The 26,873-nt window shown below is 38.0% G+C and overlaps 4 protein-coding genes across 6 annotated transcripts; 3 read left to right on the forward strand and 1 right to left on the reverse strand.

Moving 5' to 3' along the window:
* Positions 1-2,245: 2,245 nt before the first annotated feature.
* On the reverse strand, positions 2,246-10,558 carry LOC130174131 (alcohol dehydrogenase class-3-like). 2 transcript variants are annotated; one of them, XM_056383760.1, is made up of 10 exons: positions 10,461-10,558; positions 10,339-10,385; positions 9,987-10,088; positions 9,408-9,552; positions 9,246-9,333; positions 8,928-9,147; positions 7,689-7,949; positions 7,471-7,603; positions 6,544-6,682; positions 2,246-5,419 (listed from the first exon to the last, which is right to left on the reverse strand). In XM_056383760.1, exons 2-10 carry the CDS (start codon positions 10,354-10,356, stop codon positions 5,395-5,397), a joined length of 1,131 nt encoding a protein of 376 aa, XP_056239735.1. In that variant the 5' UTR covers positions 10,357-10,385; positions 10,461-10,558; the 3' UTR covers positions 2,246-5,394. The 2 variants fall into 2 exon arrangements, with proteins under 2 accessions (XP_056239735.1, XP_056239736.1); XM_056383761.1 differs by having other exon boundaries at positions 10,339-10,369; positions 10,461-10,501.
* Positions 10,559-10,579: 21 nt separating this feature from the next.
* gar1 (GAR1 homolog, ribonucleoprotein) lies at positions 10,580-13,431 on the forward strand. The gene is made up of 7 exons (XM_056383764.1): positions 10,580-10,673; positions 10,928-11,121; positions 11,809-11,963; positions 12,089-12,148; positions 12,254-12,380; positions 12,673-12,783; positions 12,907-13,431. The coding sequence occupies exons 2-7, from the start codon at positions 10,944-10,946 to the stop codon at positions 12,915-12,917; spliced, it is 642 nt and encodes a 213-aa protein (XP_056239739.1). The 5' UTR covers positions 10,580-10,673; positions 10,928-10,943; the 3' UTR covers positions 12,918-13,431.
* A 483-nt stretch (positions 13,432-13,914) lies between these two features.
* LOC130174130 (alcohol dehydrogenase class-3) lies at positions 13,915-18,011 on the forward strand. Its single transcript, XM_056383759.1, has 9 exons — positions 13,915-13,995; positions 14,565-14,666; positions 15,023-15,164; positions 15,265-15,352; positions 15,593-15,812; positions 16,403-16,663; positions 16,929-17,064; positions 17,560-17,698; positions 17,803-18,011. The coding sequence occupies exons 1-9, from the start codon at positions 13,978-13,980 to the stop codon at positions 17,825-17,827; spliced, it is 1,131 nt and encodes a 376-aa protein (XP_056239734.1). The 5' UTR covers positions 13,915-13,977; the 3' UTR covers positions 17,828-18,011.
* A 1,731-nt stretch (positions 18,012-19,742) lies between these two features.
* Positions 19,743-26,409, forward strand: eif4ea (eukaryotic translation initiation factor 4ea). Of its 2 annotated transcripts, none has more exons than XM_056383763.1 (7): positions 19,743-19,835; positions 21,111-21,214; positions 21,630-21,725; positions 22,097-22,160; positions 23,605-23,718; positions 24,120-24,259; positions 24,991-26,409. In XM_056383763.1, exons 1-7 carry the CDS (start codon positions 19,818-19,820, stop codon positions 25,103-25,105), a joined length of 651 nt encoding a protein of 216 aa, XP_056239738.1. In that variant the 5' UTR covers positions 19,743-19,817; the 3' UTR covers positions 25,106-26,409. The 2 variants fall into 2 exon arrangements, with proteins under 2 accessions (XP_056239738.1, XP_056239737.1); XM_056383762.1 differs by lacking the exon at positions 19,743-19,835 and adding an exon at positions 20,192-20,230.
* The last annotated feature ends 464 nt before the right edge of the window (positions 26,410-26,873 follow it).

Consider the following 26,873-nt stretch of genomic DNA (forward strand, 5'->3'; position numbering starts at 1 on the left):
CCACAACCTTGAGAGTCATGGAAGATATATCAAGTAAGATCGACATGTAACAAATATATTGTAACAACTCAAGAGTCACCAGAGCCAGAATCTTTTTCAGGGCCAAACAGAACAAGTGCGAAAACATTTTTCTCAGTGTTGCAGGATTAATTCATGTCAAGTTTAACATTTTAGAGATTACAATTTGCATTTCATCCATTTATGTATCACATCCATCCAATGCGATTCAAAATGAGAAGAGCAAAAGAATTAGCCAGACACATGTCACTCAAGAATTTATACAGCTGCAATCAGGCAAAAATACTTTAGGTTGTTGGTATCATAGACAGTGTTAGCATGTACAGTAGGTACATGCTAACACTGTGCTAATCTATCCTATTTGTATTATTCTCATTCTCATTCTCATTCTCGTTCTTGGTTTTGTTCTTGTTCTTGGTTTTGTTTTGTTCTTGTTCTTGCTCGTTCTTGTTCTTAGTGGTAGTCATATTAGTAATACCATTTCTGTCTCTCACTGTCATTTCTGTGTTCATAAAATCCCATCCTCATTATTGTAACTCTATGTTGTGCATGTGAATTGTAATCTTGAGACAGCTGAAAGTCAAAAAGGGGATACTAAAATTAGAGTAATGTGGTGTCTTCTCTTAGTTCCAGTCAGAATCACTGCAGCTGCGTTTTGGACCAATTGCAGACAGTTTTGTTACTAAATGCTGAATATAAACATTACCATACTAGCCTTCTATTAATACGATCTACTAAGCTCATATTTACGAGGGCACACATTTAGGAGGAAGCTCTTCTTGCAATTGCCAAGATTAAATTTGCTGAAGAAAATCATTATCTAATTTTATCTGGTTATAATTTTCACCGTATCATTTTGTTTTGTCTTTCATTTTTTTGTATAAGAACTTTTGAAATATGATCATTAATAAAAGTGCTAAACAAATAAAGTTATTAATAAGTCTGTTTTATTCAGAGGTAACTCAGTTGAGTTTTACGACACATAGTAAAAACTGTGAATAAAAATAAAACTAGTAGAAGACAGTGAACATGCACACATTCTTCCTGTCTGGTGTACAGACTATTGTACATTGTTCCATATAAGAACACAACCAGCAATTTCATACCAATTTTATTCTTACAATCACACAAAAAAATACCTTCACAAACATTCCCAGGAATTACCCGAGCCCGTTGTGGCTGTGGAAGACAAGGGAGCTGCAAACTGAGCAGGTTTGGGAGGTAGCTAAATCTCCCAGTACTTTCTTCATGCTTGTGAACTTCTTCTCAGGGATTAGGGGGTAAACACACAGGGTCTGAGAGAAATATCTCCCCCTACCTCCAGCCCATAACCACATGAAATGACTCTGTTGACTCAATGTTGGCACGCTGAAAAAAGCATTGTGGCAGACGGGGATAGGGCTGGGTCCAAGTCTGTCGTGGATGAGTTCTGTCAAGCCCACAAGGTCAAATGATCTATGATACAGTTACGGTAATCAATCTTTAAGTTCTATGACAATAAGGATCAAAGACAGGGGTATTACCACATCTATGCATGCAGAAAATCTGATTATGCAATCCTGCTATTTGACAATCATGGTATGATATTTATCTGTAATCAAAATATTATATTGTGTATTGTCTTTGCTATGGATGCCATATTTAGACAAGCTCATTTATGACAGATTCAAACAAACTAAAGTAAATCAAACTACACCAACTATCTCCTTCCCACACATTCTAGTAGTATTCTGTGTGACCAATAAGGGAGAGGCCAAACAAAGGAGTGCCATGATAGCACCTTAGTGCTAATCTCTCAATTACTACTTTACTGCTGCTGTCAGACAAAACACAACAAAAGCTTAGAGCTGTCACGCATGCAGCTCTTTATGTGTGTGTGTGTTTGTGTGTCTCTTTGGTAATAGCCATGTGTGGTCTGTCTAATCCCGTTCTTTGTTGTCTATTTCTGTTGCAACTTAACTATAAAACACTGACACAATATGATTGACAGGTTACAAAATACAAAACATATGGTCTTGCATGGCTCAATGAGAGGAGCGTGATATAGTCATTATTGTGGTAAGGGGTCTGGTATTACAAAAAAGCCTCTGAAGTGTGGGACCATGGACTTTTAAAATGTATGCATGAAGAGTGCCAACAACGTCTTATTTTTCAATTCAATTGCAATGCTTTTTATATGTGTGTGTAATGCATCCAAACTTTGGGTTTGGTATAGAAACATCAAAAAAAAGGTTTTCGGATTTTATTTTGAAACAGCACATCTGGACAATATGGTAAAAGTAGACCACTGTCATCATCTGAAAAACATCACTACCAACTATAAATATTAAGACCATTCATAATGTCACAATGCATTTTTTATCAAGCCAAGAATGTGGAAGTTTGTTCATAAATCCTAAAAATGTCAATGTTTCAGTTGATAACAATAAACTATTGTGTCAAATTTGTCACAGCACAATTCATTAATGCAGCGGACAACTAAAACTGCCCCTCAAAGACATCCAGCACTGTAGCCTACTGTGCTGTCCCCTGCTGAAGCTGAGTATATTCCACTGACACAGAGGCTAAAGCTAACCGTGTCAAAGAAAGACCAGGGATGTCACAGGCAATGCCTGACATTAGCCGTATAATGGCCAGGATTTGTGGATAAAACAGGGGCCTCACATTGGCAGTCTTTAGTGACTTAAGTGGGCCATTCTTCCATAGCCATTGGGACTATACAGTATATCCATCCCTCTATCTCTCTCTGCCTAACTGGCTATGTCTCTTTCAGATGTGCTGCTCCTCTGGCTTATTTCTCAGAGATGTTGATACAGTAGTTTTTCTTTTATTAATGTGGTTTCACGTCTTCTGTTTATGATGTTCACGAGACATATGGCAGACATTTAGACCAACAGGTGTACAAACAGTTTATGTGACAGCACAGTAATGTCATCTTACACATATGCAGTAATATAAACCCTTGCAATGGGCTTGCATATAAAATGGCTAAAATCCCATATCTAGTTATGTAACATGGCTGATTTTCAGAGCAGCACATGTTGACTTGTCATAGTAGGAAAAGCACATTCAAGAGTCTCAGTAAGCCATGAGAGCGTGACAGTGAGCAGGCATGCACAATACCAGGACCTTGAAACAGAAGCAGCCAAATGGAATCCAGCCTTGATTATTTTATTAATTACACCTGTCCTTGCAAGAAATGTCTTTTGTAAAAAAAAGCTGATTATTTATAAGTTGCTACAGGCTCAGTTGCAGCATGCAGAAAACTATTAACACTAAAAAGGTGTGTAAGGTTTGCATGAAATTGGAGTAAATGAACAGCAGACTTATGTTCTTTATCACTGTGATCTTGGTGAAAAAATCTGAGAAACCCAGTCTACAGATTACACTTCAGTAAATGAAACAGTCTCTCTTGGTACTTGCTATGAATATGAATTTTCACATCACAGTTGTTTTCACTGAGGAAAACAGCCAGAAAAAGCATGACTAAGATGAAGTGAAACAAATATAAAAAAACAAAACAAATATAAATAGTGGGTAATGGTGTATTATATTTTTTGTTGTTTTTGACTATAAAACCACTGTCTGTTAAAATAGGGTGTTACCCACCCACTATTTTTATGCTCTCATCATGTTCAGTATGTCATTATCTGCCTGTCACACAGGAATATAGCTTAATAAATAAGGGGAAATCTCTTGATCCCAACCTAAATATTGTGGAAGGCAAGGCGGCACTTTTTGACATTTTTTTTTTCCAGACATACCCTTATTTTTGTGATGGCATTTACCTCATCTGGCATTTCTATTGTTTGTCAATTATCTTCATGAAGTCTCATGTTTGAAAGAGTTGTCGCAGTGGAGTGATGACAGCAATAGGTAAAAACAAGGGAGAACGAACATAGAAATATATATGTAAATATGATTTGCAAATGTTAGGGTTGCTGTCTCTATCACTACTCGACTCCATGCCACGTTATGCCAAAGTTTCCTATCCAGACGGTATCTGCAGAAAAGCTTCACAGATGAATGTGACGCATGACAAGATGGACAAAAATGTGTACAATGCTGTGGTTATAATTCAGATAGCACGTCCTCCCTGTATCAGTTGCACAATGTTGTGACAATTCCAGAGGTTGCAGAGTTCAAACACAAAGAGAAAAAAAACAGTAGGAGACTTATGGTCGTCACTTTGGATAGATTTCCCATAGATGAGGCAGACAGTCAGACACATGTCCCCAAGAAAGCCTTATAAATCTGCGAGCATGTCCAACATTTATAGTTGAGCGTGCCCAGTCACATAACCACCTGTCAAAACTTGTCTTCCTTTTCCTTTTGATCTCCCTCCGTTATCTCTCTCTACTGTTTCATTCTCTGCAGTATTCTGCTTTCTATTTCTCGAAAACCGTCTTTGCTTTGAGATTCTTTATGAGGAGGAGGGGGCAGGAGGGGGGTATAAAATGTATAATCTGTGATTGATAGCACACAGACAGAGGAGACCAACATTAGAGGAAGAGCACCAATTTATCTTCCATTTTAAATAAAGATGGAAAAGCAGGGGGAACTGCCAAAGGTCCACATTTGATCTGAATGGAACTTCAATAAAACAAATTCCTTCGACAGCTATTTCAGTGCTTCACTGAGAAGAACTTAGAACAACCTTCACCAAACAACCCTTTGTCTTCTGTCCTGACAGGCCACAACTGTTATTTTAGCCCTTCTCTCTGACTCCCTTTTAAATCAATATATAATATTACCAAGGACGAAATTTGGTAAGCCTGACCACATGAGGCAGGCTGATGACAGATTCAGCCATTTGGTTCCTGTGTCTTTCACCCCATCTTCTATACAAACGTATTTAATTCCAACTATCACTTCACATTGATATCAAGTCCAGAATGACTGTGGCGGCCAAGTGTGACAGATGTGGAGATTTGTCTTGACGTTACTGCAGATGCTGTATAAGCATTACATTCGGTATTAGGTTACGGAAGTGTACTAAATGTTCTGTGGTGTTTCTATGATCATCAAGTCTTTGAATATCAAGAACAAAACGACAGTAGAATTTAATCTGAATAAAAACAAAGAAATCTCTGCAGAAAAGCAACGTCTTTACAAAGTTAGATAGTATGCATGGACACAAACACAGAGGCTTTTACGTGACAGAAGACTGCCATCTAGTGGCAAGTGTGCTCATTTGCTACAAGGTCAAGCATGGAAAAATATTAATTATCAATATCTTTTAAGAAAAAGAGCATAATCATTCATCTTCAATCATCAATTCATCAATCACAAGTTGTATACAAAATGCAATGACATGACTGCCAATCTTCTTACATGTAAGGTAGCTGCTTGAGCTTGAGCCTCCTCTTGAGAATCTCATAGACTGATTACAGTACGGATGCTAGGGCAAAAAAGGAAGAGAAATGATTAGGATAAGTGAAGTCATAGTTCTCTGGCCAAACCCAAAACATAATACAGAAAAGAGAAATGCAATGATTAGACAATTATTCACTCAGACAGAAAACTAATCAATCAACTATTTAGATAGAGTTTTTTCCCCTTTAAAGTCAACATTACCTGGCTTCAGCTTGAAGCCAGAATACTACAATTGTAAACTGAAAATATTTGTGACTGTTGTTGCTGCAAAACAACACATTTAAATATATTCAAATAGAAGTACTTAGAAGAGGAAGAGGAAGTCAAATGTATTAAAATAAAAACTAGAGGTAATGCCCACATGAGTAATACAATTCTTATTCTTAGTCTTGGAGGAAACCTTAGAATTTGTGAAACTATGGTGGATATTTTTCACTGTTTCTTGAAATTGTATAGAGAAGCAATTAATGAAGAAAATAATGTGCAGATAAAATAATAGTTAGTTACAGCCCTTATAGACAGAAACAATATATACACACACACATATATATATATATATACATACACACACACACACACACACAGTATATCAAATATATTCCTGAAAAATCATCTATTTGTAAATTTTATTATGTTTTCCTGAGAACTAATCAAATTCTAAGACTTACCCCTATATAGTACCTCAGGCTGAAATATTCTGAACTCTATGACTATCAAACAAAATATTTAAGAGCCACTTCACACAAAGGTTGTGGCCCAGGGGCCTCCTGTCATTTCAGGACAGTGATCCATCCATGTCAGTGTCCTTTATATATCAGATATTTCATGGTGTGTGGGAACAGTTTCAAGATAAAAAGAAGCAAAGGCAGGGTATGCATATGGTATGCAAAAGTATGCAAAGATGGCCATAGCAGCAGTTTGAAAAACAACTGCGAGGTCATAATATTTAGGAAAATGCTGTGCTTAACCCGCATTCTAACCTGAACCTTAACTTTGTGGGATGCCGATTTTTGTCCCCAAATAGATAATGAGTCTCCAATTTGTGACTCCATGAACAGATCTGTGCCCCTATAATTTGAGTTATACAAGGATATACACATCACAAACAAAAACACCAAAACTAGCAGCTACAAATAAATCAGTTCTTACCTGTTCCCACTTTTCAAAAGGCCAAAGGCCACATTGATTTGATCCAGTGGGAGGTTGTGTGTGATAAACTCATCCAGCTTCAGCTTTTTGTTCATGTAGTCATCCACCAGTTTAGGCACATCCTCCACACTCTTCCAACCTTTAGAAAAGGTTAATGAAATTGAGTCCCCATGAACCAGCGGCCATTAATGAGCTGCTGAACAGAGCACTTTTCTTGTCATCTTTTACTATATTTTCCATTTTCCTGCCTTAAGTGACTATCGCCCTTGGATACATAGATATCATTAAATCTGTGATGTTCAATCCATATCAGATGTTATTGCACTGGTGGACCTACTTTACTTCATTTAGAGATGTGTGTTTCCAGAGAGGCATAATCCAGATATTGGGTTAGGACTTGATGCTTTTAACAGAAGGTGAGCATATCTTTCCATACTTTACACGCACATTACATAAGTGAGATCTTTCTCTCGTTTTGTGATATAGAAGTGACCAAGGGCCTTTTGCTTTACTTAAGATGTAACGTGTGTCTGCATTTTTTTCTGGTCTGGCTAGCTTGAAGCTTCTGTTAGCTACCTGCCTCTTCTGAGTCAACAGTGACTTTTTGACTGTAGGGGACTTCCATCAAAACTCCTAAAGCCATTACCTGACTGAGGATCGACTAAAATCTAGATAATCAATTAACTGTTAACTATAATTAATGCTAATTAATCATTAATCAAGCAAAAGTATAAAACATTGATTCACTGTTGAACAGACAAAACATTGTAATCTCAAGACATTACCTTGGGCTTTGAAAATGTGTGGTAGCATTTTTATTATCTTTCCACTTAGTCACTCAGTCACTCCATTTCTCTATCATGCCACTTGCCATAAATTGTTGCTGAAGCATTATGTAATAGGCCTGGTAACTTGTTTTAAGCTCACCTCCAAAATAAGTCCCACTCAAGGTGCGTCCCATGAGGATCTTTTCAACCACAACGTTCATCATTCCCGTCTCTGTCCATCCAGCAATCACACAGGAGCCCCAGGCATCTTTTGTAGACTCAAATGCAGCAGTCTAGGATGATTAATACTGCCTTTAAAATACATTTACATAGTGACACACTCATGTGAAAAAATGTGTGAAACTGTCGTACACCCACCATGATAGCTGGATCTCCAACACACTCCAGAGCGTAGTCCACCCCTCCATCTGTCATTTCTGCCAGAACCTCCTGGATGGGCTTCTTGTGGTCTTTGGGGTTGACACATTCAGTGGCTCCAAACACTGCAGCTTTCTCAAACTTGTCAGGGTTGATGTCGACCCCGATGATCCTTTTTGCCCCAGCAACCTGGCAGCCCATGACGGCGGCCAGTCCAACAGCTCCGAGCCCAAACACGGCACATGAGGAATGTTTTTCAACCTGGATGCACACCGTGTGGGAATCAACTCAGACAGCTGTTAAAGTGACAGCTGATGTTCACAAATAACTTAACTAACTAACATTTTGACTTCATTCTTCTAAACATATCAATCACATACATGCCAATCTAATTGTTTTCTTGTGTGGCATTTTATTCTTGTGTAAGCGTGCTTGTGTAAACCAGGGTTTTAAGCCTTCTTGGCTTTTCTTCATTGTTTATCGAGGACTTTGCAAGCCTGATTCAAAAAAATGCTGTTGAAATGAAATACTGATATCTTATCATATCAAAAATATAATTTGAATTTCACTGTACAGTCACCACATTTAAATTTTCCATTGGCTGGAATATTTTGAGAGAACAGATACAAGAATGCTCTATCATTATCTCACTTTTGTTCACGGTATCACTTTCCCTTCAGTTAAGAGCTTGTCCTTAAATTACTACTGAGCAGTCCCACGTTTGTTCCATATACAAAACATGTACTCATTTGTATCTTTTCTACAGATCTTAAGTCTTTTCTACAAAATGTTCTTTGTTTGATTTTGTATTCATCTTACTTAAATAAACAAAAAACTGTGAAAAAAAAAAACAAGAGGTGTGGAATACGGAACTTGTAAGTACTTTTTAACCCATTAACTACACTTACATGGTGCTCATGTTATGTACTGACATCTAGTGGGAAGAATAAATAACTGCTCTCCTGCCAAATGCTGTTAACATCAATAGGTAGCAACTTAGGAAAATGTCAAATACATATTGCAACTAAGATGTTTTCCTTCTGACGGTAAATCCATTTTGGTAAAATAAGCTCAACTAATTATAAATGGACATATTTGCGATTAAATGTTTATGCAAATTTCTTGCATCTGCATGCCTCATGTTCTAAGAACCTACAGGGACCTGCACAGAATAACCACTGGTCCACATCAGAGTTAGTGTGAATTCAAGTTATGACTTGAGTGGAAGTATCCTCATACCTTGCCTGTATTAACAGCTGCTCCATAACCAGTGGAGACACCACAGCCTAGAAGACACACCTTGTCCAGTGGTGCATCACATCTTATTTTTGCAAGCGAGGTGTCAGGAACCACAGTGTACTGGCAGAAGGAACTGATACCGAGGAACTGGTATACTTGCTGTCCCTTGCAAGAAATCCTGCTTGTGCCATCAGCCAAAACTCCTACTTGCATATTTGCCCTAAAAGCCCCAATAAAGGATCAATATGCAGCGAAACACCATGACAGCAATACAGCAAAGGTGCGTGTCTGTGTGTAAACATGTGGTAATGAAATCACCAGTTTTTCCTGCAATGATTTGTTTTAGGACTCAGACATCGTTCACATTCCCCACACTGAGGCAGAAAAAGAGGAATGACTTTATCCCCTGAAAACAACAAAAAGCTAATTCAGTTACAGTTCTATGTATGTTCTATGTATGCTGTGAGCTGTATAATTTACCCGGTGAGAATTTGGTGACCTCTGGACCAACACTCTCTACCACTCCTGCTGCTTCATGGCCGAGAACTAATGGGAATGGTCTGACCTTCATTCCTTGCCCATACAGGTACTCCCAGTCTGTGTGGCACACACCTGTGGCAACAATCTGTACAAACAGGCAGGTTCACTTGAGTTTTATGAACTATTTATAGTTGGTGTAAAATATGCCACTAATAGGAAAGAAACTGAGACAGAGGAAGTCAAATGTATTCAAATGCTTCCTGTCAACATTTCTTGTCTGTATGATCACAGTAAAAACTAGAAGTGATGCCTATATGAGTAATACAATTTTATGTTTAGTCACGGATGGATTTGTCACTGAGGGAACTTAACATTGCGCTATGGTTTCAATTAGTTTATATTATTCTGTCAAAACAACTCCAAACAATTATTTCTGAGAAAACAACAGCTGTCCTTACTGAAATTTCTGCCCTGCAACTTTCACAAGTGCATCCATTTACAACCCAAACAATAAGTTCCAACTAATAAACATGCTCAGGTTTTCTTGTGTTGCAGCCAACTTTGGGATAAGCAACTGACCTTGATGCGGACTTCATGGACCTTAGGTGGGTCCACCTCCACATCTTCAATGGCCAGAGGTTTGCCAGGTTCCCAAGCAAGAGCTGCCTTGCACTTGATCACCTGAGAAAGAAAGAAAAAAAGTCACAGTATGTGAGTAAAATGCTGTGTTAAAGCCTCTGGCTGGGTGCGGTTGCTGTGTGTGTAATGATGACCTAATTCCCTTATAAATATCTGTGAGGTACAAAATAGGGGCCAGTAATGGACAATGAACATCAGAATGAAAAAAAAAAGTAATAAATATAACAATAGTATTAATAATAATATTCTTTATAAAACAAACATACAATGTAAATTAAGTTGTTTTTCTTACCTGACCTGTTGTTGACATTGTTGACTGATGTCTGCAAATTAAATTTCCTGCATTTGAACAAAAGAATATTTAAATCTCTAGTCACAGAGAAATAACTATGCGCCATATGGTGTCATACTGACCGAGTCTGTTATTTTTCGGTGGATGAGCCAACTAGTTGCTGCTCTGCTTCTTGAAAAAAGAAGGGCAGGGCAGCTTTTATATACAGTCTGTGCTTGTGAGTGAATTTACGACACTTTCCGACACTGATGAGTAGCTTTACGTCTTTGGTCACACGTGTTGTCGTCGCATGGATATCTCTCGGTGTAAATAGCTGCTGCAAGCCGATCAAATTCGTGAGTGTTCTGCTTTAAATGTGTGCTGAAAGCTTTGTAGGCTTTTCATTATTTACATTTAGAAGCAAGTGTATAACTTATTGCTTTGTGTGAGGATATGCGGGTGACTTTTTATAGTTTGGACGACGGACTTGAGTTAGCATGCTAGCTAGAACTTGTTTAGCGCTTCTAAGTCCACAGTGTTGGAAGTCCACATGCTGGATTTAACCAACCACTGATTCGCATTTTTTATGTTGTCTTTTGTTTGATCGCAGAGGACTCGAGGAGAAAATGTCTTTCAGAGGAGGAGGCGGACGAGGTGGAGGTTTTAACCGAGGTGGAGGTTTTAACCGAGGTGGAGGAGGTAGAGGAGGCTTTGGTGGAGGCAGAGGTGGAGGATTTGGACGGGGTGGTGGCAGAGGTGGTTTCAACAGACAGCAAGACTATGGTCCTCCAGAATACGTTGTTGGTAAGATCGTCAAATCACTAAATAGTCATGTTGAAAACATGGTGCAGAGGATGATATCCCTGCTATTGAGCCATTTGATATTGGTCAATATGCTGAGGATTCAACAATGAGCTTCACTGTGATAAATATAAGAAGTAGCTAGAAAACTTTAAACTAAACCAAACACGTAACCATCACAGACTCAAAATATTTCACCTGTATAATGAGTCTGACCACCTGTTAATGTCATTGGAAAGTTACCCCGTTTCCAACTTTAAACACCATTAACGTCAACATGAAAGTTGTAATTACAAAAGGAAACTATATCAGACACTGGGTGTAATAATATGGAAGTTAAAGCCTGTTCTCCATGGTAATTAAACCAAACTTGGTAGACTGCGTGCTAAATCAGCAATGTTATGTAATTATTTTTATTTCTCACACAACTGACTGTTGTCTCTTGTCTGAACACTTACGAGTTGTAAACTTCAACCCCTGTGTTTATGCCTAACAGTTTTTCTGTGTACTTAATTTTTGACAATTCCTTCCATCTTTGAGATTTCTTTTCATAAATAAGTTTTCATGTCGCAACAGTTTGCATTCTGGGTGTTCTTTTGAGCAATGGACAGAAATTTAAAGCGGAATGCATCTTGATGGCTGTTCCAGGTTTGACACAACCAACTTTTTCAATGTCTTTCCACTCTGCAGCACTGGGAGAGTTCATGCATCCTTGTGAAGATGATATTGTGTGTAGGTGTACAACGGAGGAAAACAAAGTTCCTTACTTCAATGCCCCAGTGTACTTGGAAAACAAGGAGCAGATCGGGAAGGTGGATGAGATATTCGGCCAGCTCCGGGACTTTGTATCCTTTCTGTTACTCTTTTTTCAGTCTCTGGACCGCTGAATAAAATAAGAAAGAAAGTTGAACATCTGGGGTTTAGATATCATTCTTTCTGTTCCAGTTCATTCCTTAACCTGTCCTTGCAGTATTTTTCAGTCAAACTTTCTGAAAATATGAAGGCATCTTCGTTTAAGAAACTGCAGAAGGTATAAAACATCAGTAACATTTTAATGTAGTTCATTTGCATTCTTAACAGCATTACAGAGCCTCTGTGTAATAAACTATATGTAATTTGCAAGTTCTCATTTTAGTTTTATATAGATCCAATGAAGCTCCTCCCGCTGCAGAGATTCCTCCCAAGGCCGCCAGGAGAGAAGGGGCCACCAAGAGGAGGTCGAGGTGGGGGTAGAGGTGGAGGAAGAGGTGGTGGACGTGGAGGTGAGGCATCCAAACTTAATGTCTCATTTTAATTAGATCTGTCTCCTATTCTTGGTGAATATGTAGATCATTGGCCAGTGGTGGCTCAGAGTTTAGAGAAGAGAACTGCAGCATTAAATCAGACTGGTTGTGCTGGGAAGCTTCTGGGTGTGGACGTGTGTACCTGTGTGCATGCGATCAGGGTGTTCCTGTAATAGACAGGTTAGCTCTCAGTGAAGCTTCTTTGAATTAAAAAAAAAAAGCATTTCTTGGAAATTTGATCAATTCTACTTTGCTTTTGTTTTTGTTGCAGGTGGATTTCGAGGTGGCAGGGGCGGAGGTGGCCGTGGTGGAGGATTTGGAGGCGGTGGACGCGGTGGAGGTTTCAGGGGAAGAGGAGGTGGTGGCGGACGTGGATTCAGAGGTTGGCCCTTGTTCCGTGCTCCAAGATGTTTTGTTGCCTTTCCTAATGTGAAGATGCATGTGTTGTTATGTAGTTTTTGTGTGTAATACTTGCATTTATCTTCTTCTTTTTGTTTACTTGTAGGCGGGAGATGATCTGACAGTGGTGGTGTGGTGTGATCTTTTCTTCCCTATCTACACCTTCTCAAGCATAAAGGCTGTGTTCTATGCCAGTGCCTGTCTTGTTGGACTCAGGGGTTGGACATTGCCTCTATTTGTAGAACTTGAGTGTATCTTTTTATTTTGTTTTATTTTGTACCAGTTTTAAAGGTGTGATGAATCTTGATAATTTTTATTTAAAAGGTGGAACATAGCGGGGACCTTTTCAGCCTGTTGTGAAGGGTTACAGACTCCTTTTGTGAACAGGCACGTCATTATCCTGTGCTGATTGTGTTAAAATGTTTGACCATGATGGATGTTTGTGCTTTTGATAAAGATTTCAGGAGAGACATTCACACACTTCCACACATTACTTTTGTCAGTTGTTGGAAAATGTGTAGGAAGTCAGATTTTATTCAGTGTTAGTTGAAAACATACTAATAACTGTAAAATCTTAAGTCAATTATTGTCACATTTTTGTTAAAGACCTTGAATAAAAGGTGCTTTGTAACTGTGTCTCTATTTTATATTCTCAGGCCTTACAAGAATCCCTGACATTCTGAAGCAGGATACATAAATTGTACTTAGTTGGAGATGTTTTTATCCAACAATGTTTAGCCAGAATAGAAAATAAAACATTTTATATGGCAGTAATTATACTTACATTTACTGAATTAACATTTTCAATGCAGGACTTTTGCAGTGCCATTTTTTACTTTTACTTCTTCCATCTCAATACCTTCTCCACCAAGTTTAATAAAAATCACTACCCTAATCTTCCCATATTTAGTATATTCATGATGACCAACTCTTACTTCTGACGTCAAAAATGAGTTTCTACACTTAAATGTTGGTAATTATATCCACTACTTATAAAGCAATTACACAATTATATTTTCAAACCGTGTACAGCTGTTCTGTGGTCTCCTCGAGACCTTTCTGTAGCAGACGTGTTTGCGTCATGCATACCCTGCGCGTTCTGCTCTCTGATTGGTCCAGCCACTGACTCCTTTACGGCCACGCGCCGCCCCGGCCTGTCGTGCTGAAGGAAAAGAACATGGAGACAGCTGGGACAGTAAGTAGATTCCCCCAAAATCCGTAAGAATGTTTTAAATGCATTCTTTCCTAATGCACTTGTCGTTGAGGTGGCTTCAATTTCACTTGTAGCATAAAAAATAAAGGTTCTTTTAATTTACTTGCACGCAGTCACGTGCGTTGAATGAACAAGTACAAAGAATCACTGTTCGATTACTTAACGGGGATCTGGGGTCGGTTGGTCGCAACTGGTATGTGCAATCTGCTTTTACGGTTGTCCCGAGAGATAAATTAAAAGAAATGTAAAGTTAACAAAGCAATTAAAGCACATGGAACTAGTTTATTGACCAATACGTTGCACTCACATCTCGCACATTTAGCGTTAATGTTAATGTTATTAAAGCAGAACGTTAACAGTACTCCAGCAGTAAAGAATCGAAACTCTTGCATAAGCTTCCATACAGTTCAAAGGCTAACTACACTGTGCAGCTAGCTCGGCCTGTCACAGGCACTGTACAGCTGCAGTCCACCCACAGTGGGTGTTACTCACAAGTTACTCATTTAAGTGTAGCAGCGTTGTATGAAAAACATACTGTACTCTGCCTTCAGGTGATCAAATGCAAGGCAGCTGTTGCTTGGGAACCTGGGAAGCCTCTTTCCATTGAGGAGGTGGAGGTAGCACCACCTAAGGCCCATGAAGTCCGCATCAAGGTAAACAAAACCAAACCAAACCACACAACGTTTGCCATGCCAGAGAGGCATAACATGAATGCAACTAATAAGAGAGATTTGGAAGGCCAGCTCAGGCTCTTTATGTATTTTTCTTTGTGTCCACCTTTTGTATTCTTCTCAGGGTCATGCCTCATCAGCACAAGAAGCAGAACAATCTCCCCTTTGTTTTCCACAATGCAAACAAGACATAATGTGAATGATGACGTTGTTTCATAAATGAGGAATTAACTTAAACATTTTAGAAAATGCTGTGAAGATCAAGCCAAACAGTTTTTTTTTTTTTATATCTCACTGCTGTGCCTGACATAAACGTTAAATAACACTTTACCTCTTAGATTTTTGCTACAGGGGTGTGTCATACAGATGCCTACACCCTGAGTGGCAGTGACCCCGAGGGTCTTTTCCCTGTCATCTTGGGCCATGAGGGTGCAGGGACTGTTGAGAGTGTCGGTGAAGGTGTCACCAAATTCAAACCAGGTATGGAGCCACCAGTCAAAATGTTGAAACTTGCTTGTGCTGTGTTACAAAGAAGTACTCCTTGTATGATTTTAATTATTGACAATTCTCTTTGACAAAGGTGATACCGTCATTCCTTTGTATGTACCACAGTGTGGTGAATGCAAATTCTGCAAAAATCCCAAGACCAACCTTTGCCAGAAAATTAGGTAATGTTTTCAGATTGTCTTTTTTTTCTTTAGTGATAAGACTGAAATTTAAAAATGTCAAAAGGCAACCTCAGCAGTAAGTCTCATAGCCTCAGGTACATCACCCCACGGCAGCCAAATCAAAGCTCAGTCATCATCAGTTTGAGCTTCTGTCTGCTGTGCATTGATGTGCACAGCAATTGTATTTCATCATACACACATAAAATGAAACAATCTTCTCTCTGTGCTTCCACCCTGCAGAGTAACCCAGGGCCAGGGCCTGCTCCCTGACAAGACCTCACGCTTCACTTGCAAGGGAAAGCAAGTGTTTCACTTCATGGGTACCAGCACCTTCTCAGAGTACACTGTGGTGGCTGACATCTCTCTAGCCAAGGTGAACGTGAATGCTCCGCTGGATAAAGTGTGCCTTCTTGGATGTGGCATTTCTACAGGTTATGGTGCTGCTCTTAACACTGCCAAGGTGGGTATCACAGGCTGTTGGTTGCCTCCTAACAAAAAATAAAAACATTTGTTGATGATTTTTTTTTTTTTCACCACTGTAAAGTTGTGACACATGTTATTGTTTAAAGTTTTTTTATTTTAATGAAAAACATGTTTGTTGCAGTATATCCTCAAGGGACCAATGAAAGAGATTCAAACTTTGTCACTGTTGCCAGGCTTCACTCTGAAATAGGTCACCCATATTAATCATGCAGAACGGATGTGAATTGTTGCCAGGGGCTCAGTTTCCAACTTGGAAACAGACAATAATGCATTAACAAATTTACTTGCAACATTTCAAAAAACATTTAATGGTATCTGTGTTTCTAAGTTTTTGTCACTTTTTTTAATCCCTGGCACATACATTAAAAAGAGAAATAAATTGCTCCACAACTCAATGTAACGTGCAAGAAAATCCAGTTCTGTTATTTGTATAAGTAAATGTGATCAGCTACATCAGCCAAAACACATTTCAAGTTCATACATAGAATTTTATTAACATTCAGTGATAATAATGATTTTGTAATATTTGAATTCTCACATTGCTTTTTCTTCTTCATGCATGCTCAGGTTGAGCCTGGCTCGACATGCGCTGTCTTTGGCCTTGGAGCTGTTGGCTTGGCTGTTATTATGGGATGCAAGGTAGCTGGGGCAACCAGGATCATCGGTGTGGACATCAACCCTGCAAAGTTTGAGAAAGCCAAGGAGTTCGGAGCCACTGAGTTTGTGAACCCCAAAGACCACAGCAAGCCCATCCAGGAGGTTCTGGTGGAGATGACTGACGGGGGCGTGGACTATTCCTTTGAGTGCATTGGAAATGTGCAAATCATGGTGAGACTTACTGTGTGTTCACATTTAATTAATGCAAAACATGTGGCACATCACATAGATATAGAATAAGCAACATGTAAAACACTGTTATAAGTTGATAGTGTTCATGTATCATCTTAATTTGGCTGTTGGTGTCCATAGAAGAGCCAGTGCACATATGCATTGTGTTCAGTGTAGTTGACAGGTGGCACAAGCAGCATATGAAACATTATTCATAAGTTGACAGTGCATAGAAACCAGAAAAATTACCAGTTTATTATTTCAGAGAGCTGCTTTGGAGGCATGCCACAAAGGATGGGGTGAAAGTGTCATCATCGGTGTTGCCGGAGCTGGACAGGAAATCTCGACCAGACCTTTCCAGCTGGTGACAGGCCGAGTGTGGAGGGGAACAGCCTTTGGAGGTGGGTGACTTTGTTAGAGAATTTCTTGTCATAAAGAGCTTAATGTGGTCTGGCAGCAGTTCCAAAATTTCGGCAAGTTCAAACCCTTTTGCTTATTATCATCTGAGACGGGAAGCAGTTGTAGGCTGATGTAAAAAGCGATAGGCTTTTTTAGCATCCACTTTTATCAGGCTGAGTTTAAACTGTAGCTAAAACTTTTCTTTTAATAATTTGGCACAAAGACAGCAGATTGCTTTCTTATGAAAATGTATATAGATGTAGTGGTATTTAATTAGCCTCGAGGTGGTGATCAAACAGTAGTTATTGTAGTTTAATATGATTTGGGGTTATTTTAGTTTTTCTACCAAGTCAAACTTGACCAGGTATTTATATAGTTTTCTGGTTAATAAGTGTCTTGCTCAAGGCCTTTTGGTGCTACATTTGTGTTATTCATACTGATTAATTTTGGCTAATTGACAATTAAGGTTGTTTAACTAGTTTTCATATTCACCCTAGGCTGGAAGAGCGTGGAGAGTGTTCCTAAACTGGTGGAAGACTACATGAACAAGAAGCTGAAGGTGGATGAGTTTGTTACCCACACCCTTCCCTTTGCGCAGATCAATGAGGGATTTGACCTTATGCATGCCGGAAAGAGGTGAGAAGAACAGTTCAGCATATACACATTTTTGCTTTCTGCAGTTCTGTTGGCTGTAGTTCTTTATTTCCCAGCCTAACATATATTCTCTTTTCTCATTGTAGTATCCGCGCAGTGCTGACCTTCTGAAAGTGCCTACAGCATTGACATCCTTCATGTCCAGCCTTTCAACAATTTCCCTCCATAGTTGCAGCACTTATTGCATTTTTCTGCACTTTGTTGACGTAACTTTAAGTATTAGAACATACATTTATTAACAGTAGAATACCTGATCAAAACAAAAATGGTATCATTAAAATCTTTTGGAAATGCATATGTTCTTTGCTTTTCCTTTTGTTGCTCATTTACTGACTGACATAACATTTTATAAGAAAACATTACATTTATATATAAAGGCATTTGTCTGAACAGCATTTTATCATATTACTTGAAAGTTACAGTACACAGTGCCACTTTCATACTTTCTACTCGTATTATGCAATAGAATTTAGACAAGGACTACATGCAGGACACTAAATATCCAAATAAAATAAACACATTAATCATGATATGTTTTACATAATGCAATATTTGAATAAAATAAGTATTCCAGGTAAAATATCTGGAATAAATAATGCATTAATGATGCACTGAATTCTGGTGAGGTCTTCAAAGGCTCCGACAGAGCGTACCACTGCATGATGGGATCACAAAGGTCATCCTGAGTAAAAGATAATAGTAATCACACCATCAGAAATATTTGCTCTAGCACTCAGAGGAACATCGATTATTAGAAGGGATGTGTACTAAGCCTGAACATCACAGAATATATGCATATTTTTAAGGGTATGTACTCAGCCTACAACATATTTCAACAGCTTGGGATTTGCAATACATTCCTCTCATTCAATGCAATAATTATCTAGGCTGTCATTTGTCTAGTTATTTTTCCGTGATGCTTGCACTTCTAACTAGTCCCATACATACAGATAACGGTGTTTTTGCAATCCAAGACAAGTTGATATGCAAAATATTCAGCCACAGGTTGTCTTCATTTCTTAATTTTTGTGCCTGTTAGGTTTAATATAAATAAACCACCAGGGACTGCAGGTATCACCCTGGCTCCAAAGGTCACGCTGCAACCCAGACAGTATGTACACTAACACACTGACACAATCACTATCAACAACATTGCTTAAAGCTTTGGGATGACTGCAAAAAAGTCCAATCTTATTTTCTATTCCCTCTTTGTTAAATACCAAAAAGGAAAATGAGAAATAGAAAAATAACTTTGGACTTCTGATTTTACATTTTTTATAAGCTTTTTATTTGCAATTACTCTAGTCAAATAGAGCTTGGAGAGCACTGTTGAGCCACCTTTCACTGACAAATTCATCTGCTGTTTTATTTTTCTATGACAATTGATTACTGGATATTTCTTTAGGATTTTTAACAATAATCTGCCCATCCTGAATACCATGTTGTACCATGAAAGTAATAAACTACATTTACTCAAGCACTGTACTTGAGTAAATATTGTACTGTACAATTTAGAGGTACTTGTATTTGAGTATTTCCATTTTTTGCTACTTTAAATTTCTCTACATTTCACAGGTGATTATTATATATATTTTTTTTTATTGCAACACATTTATATATCTACATCAATACATCTATAGTTATTGGTTACTTTCAGATCAAGATTTTATATGTACAACACATGATCAGTGTATGAAATATACCTTACACCCAACACCCAACAGTTTGCTCCACAATAACAACATTAAAATGTGTTTGTATGTTAATGAAGAATAAAAAAGTGATAATATTCCAAAAATATGTATAATAATAAAACAACACTCTGAAAGGGGCCGTTCTGCATAATGACTACTTTTACTTTTGATACTTAAAGTATATTTAGCTGATAATGCTTTATATAATACGAAAAGCTTTCCGCTTGTTTTTTATTTTTTATTTTTATCGTCGTTTGATTGTAATACTTTTACTTACATAAAGGATCTGAATTCTTCCACCACTGTCTATAATCGATATTGTTCTTGCGCATGCGCTATGTAGAGCACCAGATGGCCCAATCAGCTATTTTAACACACGCCAGAAAACTGAATGTGTTTTCCAGAAGATGGCGACCGCTCTGGTGGTGAGTGCACTGCTACACACTCGCAGCTACATCACTCAACTTGGGCTTTTACCATCCAAGCAAGCCGTTTATCCAAGTTACCGACAGGTTTGAACGAGTAACATAAAGCTCCGGCAATTCTGTAAACTTACCGTTATTACCTCTGGAAGGTAACATTAGTCACTAGTCAAACATTACAAATTTAGCGTTGTAGATGGACGTAAGTCGTTTTTTCCTAAATTATTCCTAACATTACAGCTTGCCACACGTTTCCACTGTTCACAGGAACTGTTGCTAAACTGTAGTCATCGTGGGGGAAACACGACTAGTGAACACCTTGTTGACCGAGTGGATACCTCATTCAGTACCCTGAGATAAACTCTTATCCTCGGATGAATGAGAGGAACCACGCATTGGTAACGTTAGTTTGTCAGCCGTTTAATGTGTATCCGACTAACGCTAATGGATAGACTAGACGTTAGCGCTAGGATTTATGAAAAAAGTTAATATTAAAAAAGGTTACCTTTTTAGCTAACCTGGATCTGTAGTGGTTAAACAGATCACATCAGTGCCTATTATGCAGTGTAAAACAGTGATCGTGCGACAAATGATACTGTTGTGAAGACGTCTTCTGCAAGTACATGTCTACGCAGATCATTGTGAATTTACGTTATTCTACCTGGGTGGATGTTATCAACGTAGGTTTGGGCAGGGTTTATTGTTGGATTGTCAGGTGTCCCTGTTACGTTTGGTCTGTGGAAGGTGCTTGTCACATTTGGTAAAATGTATTTGTAAAAACAGTTTAATTTTATTTAGGATGTTAGCTGCCAAAATCCTGAACACAACTGCTGCTATAAATCAGGGTACAATGAAAAATGATTTTATATTATTTTCATGGACATTAGAAGAAGGGGATTTATTGGGGTGTTATTGTAGAAATATTATTTACAAATTTGTGTTCTACTACACTCCTGCTGTGCCTGAGATCTGCATATGTGTGTGGTCAATGTGTGGCAAAAACTGCAAACTTCTCCTTAACTACTCATACTCCCAAAATAAAAACACCCCCTTCCAATCTACAATCCGCTCCCTCACACATCCCATGCCCACTCACAAAGTATCACAGCTTGAAAAAAGGTCAAATGTATGACAATCAAACAAAAGTTAGTAATTACAAAAGCGCAACAGTGCCAGTATATGTCATCACATATGGTATAGGAGAAACATGCCAATTTAACAAATCTCTTTTTTAATGCATGTTTGTGCTGTTTTTTTTGTTTTTATTTTTTTCTTTAGGCGTCAACTTCAGTTCCTGCAAATCCTGAAAAGGAAAAATGCGAAACAGCCATTCAAAAGGTTGTAAGTCCTGAAGCATACATCAAACACCCACTACAAAACAAGTAAGACTGCAGCTCATGTGCCTTCTATTGTTTTTTTTCCCCAACAGAGTTTAGAAGTTATAATTAGATTTGCAGACAACTTTGAGAACAAGTGCATTAATACAGAGCTGATAGTGGTAAAGTTAAGCTCTTACCAGATTCATATAATGCCATCAAACTTTGGGAAGACAATAATTAGTTAATTTTAATTTTAGAGGAATGATACTGCTAGTTTGTTCCTATATAATCTGTTAAGACACTTAAAAGTAGCTAGGATTTGACTTGGGTATCTTTCACCTCAATGTCAAGTACAAAAGCTGTGTAGGAAATGTGCGGTCCTCTAATGAACAAATTTGTGTAAGAGCAACATAAGTGGAGGCAATGCATGCAACTGTAGTCTGAAATAACTTTTCTTTGATTTTTCTTTGATTTGCAGGTGGGCTCTTTGGTTTTTCAAGAATGACAAAAGCAAAACATGGCAAGCCAACCTCCGTCTCATCTCTAAATTTGACACTGTGGAAGACTTCTGGGCGTAAGCATATTATTGCTCTGCATATGACTGCACTAAAAGCTGTATAATTACACCCAACCTACCCATTCATGATCAGATTTGTTGCAGATCAGTTTAACCATTTGGGAGGGGAGAATTAAATTAGAATGATAGCAAGTGATATCCTGGATTTGTTTTTTTGTACCTGTTGTCCCCTTGACACCTGTGCCAGTTTATACACTGTGAAACAGAATACATTTGATGGTGGATCAATTAAAATAAAACCAAAAGATCTGTCAGTTGTTGGTGGTATGTGAGGTTAAAATTCATGTTGCACCATGTTTTTAGCCAGGCTGCTAACAGGTTTTCTCTTGTGTGTTTTTGTACATCAAATATCCTTCTTCCTTTCTCAGATTATACAACCACATTCAGCTCTCAAGTAACCTGATGTCTGGCTGTGACTACTCGCTGTTCAAGGTAAGAATGCTTTTATCACTGCCTTTCAACATTGTACAATAGAACCACTTAAAACTTAAACCTTAAAACCTTTTGTGTCAAGGGCTGTAGTTGAAGTCCACTTGTTCAGAGCCAAAAAGAAAAACAATGGTGTTTATTGTATTGTATTGCTGTTCTGGTCCATTTAAAGCACATTATATTCTTATAACGGAACCAATCATTTTAAAATAGAAATCAAAGGGTCTGATGGGTAATTCAGTCATTTGAGATTTATTGGCTTGTAATCTAGCATTATCAGTTTATTCCATTTACTAGCAGTGAGTTAGGCTGCACTTCACTGGACTTGACTTTGTCTTCTCTGGTGGCCACAAACAACTTATGGAGAAAGAGTCAGTTATGAGCATCAATCAAGATGGACTGAAACTGGACTTCATCTGTTAAAAAATGCACTGGCATGGTTACATGTGCATATCTAACAAGACAAAGCATTCTTCTAGACAGTTTCCGTGACCAGTACATTAATTGTGTCATCTCTTGTTTGGTTTAGCCAGTGTCACACATCTAGCCTGTTGTGTCACATTCTTGAAGAACTGAAGGAAAACGCACACCTATTCTAGTGAAGTGCTGGTTTGAATGTACACATCAAAGGAGAAAGCTGTATACACACACACACACACACACACACACACACACACACACACACACACACACACACACACACCATTTTAGTTCTAATTCTAAAATCAGCATTTTGTACATTTTGCCTTCTTTGTGGTCCATGTTGCAATCTCATCACAAAGTTCTCATCAAACTGTCCAAAGTCATCCTGGAGGCAAAGCGAATCCAACTTATCAGGTGCTATCACTGTGGTTGTTTGGACAAAACAAGTTAGGTGTGGACACACCTTAATTCACCACACCAAAAATAACATCATCTGGTGCTGCTTGTGATTTTAGCACATAGTTGAAAACAGAAATGATAAAATGGTAAACGTGAAACACAGCATTTTTTCCCCCTAAAATATTCTTCATTGCTCAGATGCAGTTTTCTCAGCAGTGCAGTTCACTCACAGCTCAGCACAACAGCATGGCTGTTACTAATTCTGAGAATGAATTGTATTACATTTACTAATTAACTTACACTATGGGGCAGGCTACTCCTCCCAAACTCATTCCTATTTTGAGCCAATAAACTTTTTTTTTTTCTTTTGTTAAGATATGTTCTCTTTCATTACCAATAAAGTAGAAAGAGCTAGAATTATGTTTTGAGTGGAGTATCCCTTTTTGATTTTGTAATACTGTAACTGTTTAAGCAAAAAAAAAAAGTGCTATAAATTTTAGGTCATATCTCCCACCCATGCTACATGTACTGCTTGCTCCTATCCTGGTCTAAATTAAGATTTGTTCATTACAGATATGTTGATATATTTACAGTGTTGTGTGCTTTAATTTGCATTTGGAAACAGGATGGAATTGAGCCCATGTGGGAAGATGAAAGGAACCGACGAGGTGGCCGTTGGCTGATAACTTTGTCCAAACAGCAGCGCAAATCAGACCTGGACCGGTTCTGGTTGGAAACGGTATTTTCAGTCCTGTTGAGCATTGTTTACATTAACCATACCATTATTAGTCTTATCTAAGGCACTTTTCACCAAAGACATTTGACACATCACAGTGGGAAAAACACAGGTGTAAATAATAGAATTAATGAAGGCTGAATTCCATGTAGCTGCTTTGGTTTCAGGGTCCTGGTATTGTGCATGTTGGCTCACTGTCACAATAATGGCTTACTGGGATCATTAAATAGAGTGGAGTCGTTCTTAAATGTTCTTTGTAACACTGGTGCTTTTTCTACTGTGACAAGTCAAAATGTGTGCTGTGAAAAAGATCAGCAGTTATCAGCTACTAACTGCCACTAAAAAGTGAACAACTGCTCCCCGGTAACAAGACATTTTGAAATTATGTCTGTTTTTTTCTACAGCTCTTGTGTCTGGTGGGTGAAGCTTTTGATGACTACACTGATGACGTGTGTGGAGCTGTCATTAACATCCGAGCCAAAGGAGATAAAATAGCAATATGGACCACAGACTATGAAAACAAAGAGGCCATCACACACATAGGGTGAGCTGAGGATACCACAGTTATTGATGGAAAATTGACAGGTGTCAAATATAAAATTAACAAGTCTAGTTTTACTGGAACTGTACAGAGCCAATTTGTCAAATGTCTTCTCTCCACATACGAACTCCACATACACCTTTTTCATAAAATAGTCTCCTGAGCAATAAGTTGTACACAGTGATGCAACTAGAAGTGACATCAAAACAATAAGAAGTATTTATTATATTGGCTCTTATGCTAAATGTCTCTATCCTGAAAAGAATCATCTTGGATTTATAATATTCAGTCTTGTTTTATACTTGCAGACATTTTTCTGTTGTTTATTGATCTGGTGATTTGAGGTTTTGCCCAGCTGCATTGCTTTATTTTTATTTTTTTCAAAAGAAGTAAAGATATTTAACCCTAATGGTTAAAATAAGTAGCTCTAATTTTGTTCATTAGCACAATGGTAAGATACCTACAACAGCTGGACATCCGACCTGTGGAAAATCCCTCTGTGGTAAAATACATTGAAAATGCCTTATCGGAGGATAAACTCTATAATCTAGTTCACTACAGCTCGATGCTGTAGTAGAGAGATAACATTAGTAAGGATTATGTTTGTCACAAATTAGTGTATGACTTAAATGTGTAATGTGTTCCTATAAAGTTGTTTTTTTTTTGTTTGTTTTTTTTTAAATGTGCCTTTTCCTAATATGTAGTGCATGTTTATCTTCTGTTTTCCTTTTTAGGCGTGTTTATAAAGAGAGATTAGGCGTTCCCCCAAAGGTGATCATTGGATACCAGTCACATGCTGACACAGCCACAAAGAGTGGCTCCACAACCAAGAACAAGTTTGTTGCCTGAGGACCTTTACCCGGAATAATCAACCGTGCATTTTTTTTTTTTCCTGTTGCCAACATAGAATTTCTGTAATTTTTCCATGAATGTAAGTGACATGTTTATCCACCAACAAAGATTTGAAGTGGAGATAAAATTGCTTCTTTTTTGTTTGCCCATTTGTTGCCACTTTACCAAAGCTTTTGTTTATATATGTGCAGTTAAAATGTAGCACTGTTGTTTGAGAACATAATTATTTTGTGGTGGTGGACTGAAGATGAGTAAAATATGTTTTGATGGCCAGTTTTCATTTTCAAATGCAACAGCATATTTTTGGTGAATTTTTGATTTTAGCCAGCCCTTAGTGGGTATCAGTTATTTACTCTACTTTGGTATAAACTGTAGCTTTTGGTTAGAACTGTACATGCCACTTAATTTACAGTATAAATGTATGGATTTATTGTACATTTTGTTGCGCGATCATATTTTTAACTACACATTGGGTTGTAACCCACACCCTCTGAAAGTGAACAGAACTTGAGTGCCAAATTGATAGTAATGTTTTTTTCCTCCTGTTCTCATAGAAACATAAGAAAAGTCAGAATGTTTTGAGGTCTTTTGTGTATTTATCAGTTTGACATATTTAGAAGTCACTTTATTGCCAATGTTGCAAATAGGACATCTGAGTTTGAACTCTTTAGTTTCTTCTCAAGCTACTTGTATGAGATGTTATTCTTGAAATTAAGATGTTCTGCATTTTGAAGAGTGGAAAATGTATTTACATACATATGGTGCTTCGTACTGAGTGTCTAAAGAGTTTGAAATTGACTTCTTTTCCACTCAAGTGAATTACAGATTTCACTAAATGGACCAGAAGCCCAGGTAATCCTGTGTTCATACCTGAGCTGTCAGCATACTTTATACTACTCAGATAAATATCTAGAATTAGCAGCTTCAGAAATTAAAGCTTCACAGAAAGATGTCATGACAACAGCATTTTGTACCACTGTATGTCTGTAATGATATTTTCCAAATATACATATTGTTAGGTACTTAAGATTTTTGTTTTGTAAGCAGACAAGCCATATTACAGTGTAAAGTGTTTTCTTGAGTTTGAAAGTTTACTTTTTTGATTGGTATGAGTTTTGATACTCTACTGCTAAAGTTTACAAAGTATAATTATTTCCATTCCAGATTTTTGTATGTGACAAGCAAAAAGTACTTTTTGGAGGGATTGAACTGTGCCTTGAATGTAACACCGTGCTGCGTATTTCTGAGCAGTAATGTACAAAGGTGTGAGTATGTGATGTAAATAAACATGTACAGTGGAATTTGTTGTTTCAAAACAAGCCGTTTTCATTCATTAAGGACTTATCTTGATTGTTAGAACAGAACACTGAAAAGAGGCAGAGGAGTGCATGACATTCACTCTAAGCAGAAAACACCCACACTGAGCAATTTTTTAGGAACACCTGTACACCTGCTTATACATGCAATTATCCAGTCAGCCGATCACGTGGCAGCAGTAAGCTGCATACAATCAGGAGCTTCAGTTAATGTTCCCATCAAACATCAGAATGGGAAGAAATGTGATGTAAGTGACTTTACAGATCAGTCATGGTTTGCATGCCACAGCCTATCTGACTATTGTTACTGTGTCCATGTGCGTCCCTTTGTGGCCACAATTCACCATCTTGTAATGGCTACTTCCAACAGGATAATGCACCATGAACACCCGTGGGATATGGTAGAACAGGAGATTGGCAGCATAAATGTGAAGCTGACAAATCTTTAG

Source organism: Seriola aureovittata, chromosome 8, assembly GCF_021018895.1.
Source record: "Seriola aureovittata isolate HTS-2021-v1 ecotype China chromosome 8, ASM2101889v1, whole genome shotgun sequence".
Classification (NCBI taxonomy): Eukaryota; Metazoa; Chordata; class Actinopteri; order Carangiformes; family Carangidae; genus Seriola; species Seriola aureovittata.